At 65.0% G+C, this 2,361-nt stretch overlaps 1 protein-coding gene across 2 annotated transcripts in view; it reads right to left on the bottom strand.

The window, feature by feature from the left end:
* The window catches only part of CHLRE_09g408851v5 (uncharacterized protein), a 7,562-nt gene extending 5,269 nt beyond the window's left edge, over positions 1-2,293 (bottom strand). The window contains exons 1-6 of one of the 2 annotated variants that reach the window (XM_043066230.1): positions 2,236-2,293; positions 1,798-1,914; positions 1,230-1,277; positions 914-1,021; positions 443-559; positions 28-114 (exon numbers count right to left, since the gene is read on the bottom strand). In XM_043066230.1, the coding sequence (XP_042921526.1) occupies positions 28-114; positions 443-559; positions 914-1,021; positions 1,230-1,277; positions 1,798-1,914; positions 2,236-2,265 (507 nt within the window). In that variant the 5' untranslated portion in view covers positions 2,266-2,293. The remainder of the gene's footprint in view (positions 1-27; positions 115-442; positions 560-913; positions 1,022-1,229; positions 1,278-1,797; positions 1,915-2,235) is intronic. The other variant, XM_043066231.1, reaches the window with a different exon arrangement.
* Positions 2,294-2,361: the final 68 nt, after the last annotated feature.

The following is a 2,361-nucleotide window of genomic DNA, read 5'->3' as shown; positions in this document are numbered from 1 at the left end:
CCACCCCGCCCCACCCCCCACCCTCACCTCCACGCCCGCCGCCGCCAGGTGCGCCGCCACCTCTGGCCCCACCTTGGCGCCGTCCACATACAGCGTGGCGGACTCGGGAGTGACCTGTGCGTGTGTGTGTGGCAGTGTGTGTGTGTGTGTGTGTGTGTGTGTGTGGCAGTGTGGCAGTGTGGCAGTGTGTCAGAGGGGAAGCAGCAGAATGCACACTCTGAAACCTATCCTACCTCTTGGGACTCGGCAACCCCCACGCCAATACTCCCACGCCCCAAATACCCCCCCCCACACACACACACATTCTTACAAACAACCGCCCCACCCACCCACCCACCAACCCACCCTGTTTCCAGTGCCTCAACCTCGCAAACCCCCGCCCACACCAAAACCCCTCCCCACCCCCTCCATGCCCCCTCCCCCCTGCAACCCCCCCACCCACCAGGCAGTACGACAGCGCCACGGGGTTGTGGTCCACGTCACCGCCGCGTGTGTTGGTGAGCCACGCCACCTCGTCCAGCGCCGTGGCCAGCAGCGCGCCCGCACCCGCGGCCTTCATCTGGAGCGGGTGGGGGTGGGGGTTACATTCATGATTATTTAAGAAGTGGAGGCGTAGGGGGGTTGCAAGGATGTTTGGAAAAGCGGTACAGGATGCACCGAAGACTGCAGACGAAGTCGTTACCACATGAGGGAGGGGGGGATGGAGGTGGTCACGTCACCATGTGGTGGTGGTGAGGGGTTAGGCCCGTGAGAGCAGCAGGCAACACAGCGGTGGTTGTGTGGGGTGGGGGTGCGGGTGGTGCTGGTTCAGGTGGTGGTTCGGGGGGCGGTTTGGGTGGTGTGGGGTTTGTATCACACATGGATCCCCCCTCCTCCCCCCCCCACACACACGCACACGCACCCTCCGCCTCACCTGCTCCCGCATGCGGCCCAGCTTGGCGGCCACCTCCTCGCCCGCCCAGCGGAGGTCGTGCACACGCAGCGGCGCGCAGGGGGCAGGAGGCTGATCCGCACCCCACACCTGTGTGTACGGGTGTACGGGTGAGTGTACGATGGCACACACCCCATCTCAGTTGGTATCGCAATGACAATCCCGCAATGAGCCCGCCTGCCGCCTCCCGCCGCCCATCCCACCCCATGACCCCCATCCCACCCCACCCTATGACCCCATCCCACCTCGCCCACCCCACCCCCACCGCACCCACCCACCCACCCACCCACCCACCCACCTTGGACACCAGGTTTCCGTCCTGCAGCAGCGGAACCAGCGACTGACCCTGTGGGGGGGGGGCGAGCCGTTCATGGCGAACGGGGTGGGGTTGGTGAGTTGTGCTTTGCATGCGTGTGTCAGCGAGCAAACGCAACTACCACCACACCGCTACCACCGGGAATCAAGCACGCAATACAGCGGTTATATGCGCAGGACAACACAAACCAAAAATTAACCACAAACAACGAAACATTCATTCCCACCAACGCAACTACCGCCACACCGCTACCACCACCACCACCATGTTCCACGTGAACGCTCCAGCCCCTCCCGCACCCCCTTCTTGCGCAGGGCCATACATTATAACAAAATAACCATACCCGCCACCATCACCACCACCACCACATTCCACGTGCCCGCTCAAGCCCCTCACACTCCCGGCCACCCCCGGCCCCTGTACCGCCTTTACAAACATCCTTGCAACTCCCCCACCACCCCACCACCCCCCGCAGCCCCTTCCCCATATAGCCTCTCTCCCAGCCTCTCCCCGCCTCTCGCCCGCCCGCCCCCCCCCCCCCCCCAGTCACCTTTCCTCCCTCTGCCAGCTTGCGCTGCAGGCCGCGCACCCCCGACACGGTGTGGACCCAGGGGTCACAGCCCACCCGGGCGCCCTCGGGCAGGTGGGACACCAGCCAGTCCTCCAGCTTTGTGTGTGTGGGGGGGGGGCGTGTGGGTGTGTGTGGGGGGGCGTGTGGGGGCGTGTGGGTGGGTGGGTGGGTGTGTGAGTTGGGGTGTGGGTGGCTCGCGGGGGTTTACAGGGATATGTCCGTCCAGATGGGATGAGCCGCATCCCGAGGTACATTCCCATCGCCCCAAAACTACGCCGCTCGGCACATTGCACACACGCACACGCACACGCACACGCACACGCACACGCACACGCACACGCACACGCACACGCACACGCACACGCACACACACACATGACATACACACACACACACACGCACTTCCCGCACACTCACGTCGGGGCAGCCGGGCGTGCCTGCCTTCATGAGCGTCCACTCCGGACCCAGCTCGGTGGCGGCCTGTGGGGTGGGGTGGAGGTGTGGGTGGAGGTGTGCGTGTGCGTGTGCGTGTGCGTGTGTGTG

The sequence above is a fragment of the Chlamydomonas reinhardtii genome, chromosome 9, assembly GCF_000002595.2.
Source record: "Chlamydomonas reinhardtii strain CC-503 cw92 mt+ chromosome 9, whole genome shotgun sequence".
Taxonomy (NCBI): domain Eukaryota; kingdom Viridiplantae; phylum Chlorophyta; class Chlorophyceae; order Chlamydomonadales; family Chlamydomonadaceae; genus Chlamydomonas; species Chlamydomonas reinhardtii.
The sequence above is the reverse complement of the archived record's forward strand: the minus strand, read 5'-3'. Positions and strand labels throughout refer to the sequence as shown.